The sequence below is a fragment of the Alligator sinensis genome, unplaced genomic scaffold (genome assembly GCF_000455745.1).
Source record: "Alligator sinensis unplaced genomic scaffold, ASM45574v1 scaffold531_1, whole genome shotgun sequence".
Lineage (NCBI taxonomy): Eukaryota > Metazoa > Chordata > Crocodylia > Alligatoridae > Alligator > Alligator sinensis.
In genome coordinates this window covers 1,864,554-1,865,779 of record NW_005842173.1, presented here as the reverse complement: position 1 = coordinate 1,865,779, position 1,226 = coordinate 1,864,554, and the positions used below count along the sequence as shown (strand labels likewise).

At 44.5% G+C, this 1,226-nt stretch overlaps 1 protein-coding gene across 1 annotated transcript in view; it reads left to right on the top strand.

Moving 5' to 3' along the window:
• Positions 1-499, top strand: part of LOC102378619 (growth hormone-releasing hormone receptor) — a 30,415-nt gene extending 29,916 nt beyond the window's left edge. The window contains exon 13 of the mRNA XM_025206812.1: positions 374-499. Coding sequence (XP_025062597.1) covers positions 374-499 — 126 coding nt within the window. The remainder of the gene's footprint in view (positions 1-373) is intronic.
• The last annotated feature ends 727 nt before the right edge of the window (positions 500-1,226 follow it).

Sequence of the window (1,226 nt, the reverse complement as noted above, 5' to 3'; positions counted from 1 at the left end):
TGCGGTGGGCACACTGAGTATTGGTGAGCTGTATGTTGTCAGATCACCCAGTGTACTGCAGGCTATAGTTCCCTCCCATTTACATGGGACTAGATACTGTCTCCTGATTCTAAAATGCAACCCAGAATAAAGCCATGATTTATAATGGCAGACTCTACATTTACATCAGTATCACTGATATTTTTGGCTTTCAGTTGTCATTGGTTAAAATGCATAAGCAGTCCTGGTAGCAGAGGCCAGAGTCCTGGCCTCCCCCCTTGCCAGGACAGTTCACCTTCTTCCTGGACCACAGAGTTAGGCTTTTTTTCTAACGGAGTAAAAAAATGCTGACAGTGGGTTGCTAATAGTATTTTTTTTTTTATTTACTTTTGAGGTGCAAGCAGAAATTGGCCGTCGATGGCAAGGTAAGAGCTATGGAATAATGCCAGTGTGGAGGAGGAGGACTAGGTGGACCATGCCATCCAGTTCTGGAATCAAAATGACTACCTCTGTGTGCTAGGGACAACAGCTGGGCTTGGACCAGTGGCACTGAAGAGTCTGGTGTTAATCTAGGATAAGGAACAGGTGATTGTAAGAGGGTGAATCAACTGCTGGTCATTTTACACTGCTTGAGTGAATGAATTAGAGTCCATTTCTCCTGCAATTCCACTCCCCGAAAATGTAGGGGAAAGAAGCGGCAAACACTGTAGCATCAGATCAAATGCTAGTCGGCTGGACACTTGATCAGCTCTCATGGGTAGCCTATGCAAAGTGACACTATTGAAGTGTCCGATCTGGAGTGCAGTACCCATGCTTCAAACTGGATTCAGACTAGCGAGCTGGACTCTTGCCTCTGGTTTTGAATTCCTGATCTAGTACGCAAGGAGCAAACTACAATTTAAATCTACAGCATTGTCTATGCAACTCCCATTTTGGATCCACAAGGAAGTCAGGAGATTCAGAGATAAGACAGCGATGCTCTCATCTGAATTTTGGATATTGAGCTGAACCTTTTTGTCAAACCCGCCGGTGATGCTCAGAGCCTATTCTGATAGCCTATGAGCTGAAATTCCTCGAGAATTAAGTAGGAGGAAATGGAGTGACTGGGAAAGAGAAGACTGCATTTGAGGGTCTTTTCGGATTCACTGAGCTAGAGCAGCTAAAACACAAAAGGAAACCAATGAAGCTGCTCACTAGAGAAAGACCAATTGGAGGGGTGCTTTATGGATGCAATTTAATTTTAGGGA